The 1,142-nt window shown below is 68.7% G+C and overlaps 1 protein-coding gene across 1 annotated transcript in view; it reads right to left on the bottom strand.

The window, feature by feature from the left end:
* MIDN (midnolin) overlaps nt 1-1,142 on the bottom strand; it is a 20,491-nt gene that overhangs the window by 19,075 nt on the left and 274 nt on the right. Inside the window, exon 2 of the mRNA XM_077760601.1 lies at nt 39-219. Within this exon, the coding sequence (XP_077616727.1) occupies nt 39-219 (181 nt within the window). The remainder of the gene's footprint in view (nt 1-38; nt 220-1,142) is intronic.

Here is a 1,142-nt window from a genome sequence, read left to right as displayed (position 1 = left end):
GGCACTGGGGCGGGGAGCCGCTTGCCGGCAGGGTCTACCCTGGCAGGGCGTGTGCTGGGAACCGAGCTCTCAGGGGAGGGGGCTGCCCGCCTGTGCCAGAGCCTCTGGGGCACTGTGCCCCAGCCATTTACCATGAGGCCCGCCTCCACGGTGGGCACCAGCGTCAGCTTGCTGCCATCCCCCACGCCGAACTCCTGCAGCTTCCCCGAACTGAGCCGGCTGGGGGAGGAAGGAAGAGGGTGAGGCCAAGGAGACAAGGCAGGGACGCGGAAACAGAGGCCGGGAAGGGGGGGAGGGGGCTGTGCTCCTGGGGGACAGAGGGGAGCCCTTCCCACCCCTGTTCCTTCCTGGCCTTCCAGACCCTGGTCCTGAGGCTGGGGTGGGGTACGGGGACTGTCAAACATCTGGCCCTGAGAGCCCCCAGGCAAGTGGCTCAAACCTCCTTCCCCAAAGCCCCAACTCTGTACTGGAGCACCACCTCTGCACCTCAACAAAGCACTTTTTCATCATCCGGGCGCCAGTGTGCCCTTGCCGCCCTCTGCCACCCTCCCCTCACCCCAAGGCCGGCCCAGCCAGTAATTCAGCAACCCCGACCCGGGGCTCCTCTTTGTGGGCGCCACAGGGCTTAGCCTTTAGGGTCTTTTGCGGGGCCGGGCTCCCCCTCCTCTCTCCCTCCTTCTCCCTGGCGCAGGCCGCCGCCGCTCAGACAAAGGAGACCCTCCCCCACCCGCCCCTCCCCCACTGGGGCCCCTCCGCTGGGGATGGACAGTGCGTGTCCCTGGAGGCCCGCGGGGGGAGTGCTCCCCGGTCTGGAGGCGATTTAAATACCAGGGGGGAGGGGGACGCTGCGGGAATGCTCGGTGGTTAGAACAAAGGGGGGTAGAGAGACGCAAGTGGGGGAAGAAAACAGCCAGACATAGAGGGGGACACCGAGCAGATGCGGAAACCAGCGGGAACGCAGGCAGAGAGGGAGGTGGCCGCGCCCCCCACCCCCGCAGCCGGGACCCCCACGCTGACCCGGGACTGCTGCCTTCCCGTGAGGGGAGGGGGACCGCCCTCGCAGCCGCCTTTGTGCAGCGACCCCAGGCGGGGGAGGGGGCCGAGGCAGGCAAGGCCGAGCAGAGGGCGCCCGAGAGCCCGCG

This window comes from Crocuta crocuta, unplaced genomic scaffold, assembly GCF_008692635.1.
Source record: "Crocuta crocuta isolate KB4526 unplaced genomic scaffold, BGI_CrCroc_1.0 scaffold443, whole genome shotgun sequence".
Lineage (NCBI taxonomy): Eukaryota > Metazoa > Chordata > Mammalia > Carnivora > Hyaenidae > Crocuta > Crocuta crocuta.
The sequence above is the reverse complement of the archived record's forward strand: the minus strand, read 5'-3'. Positions and strand labels throughout refer to the sequence as shown.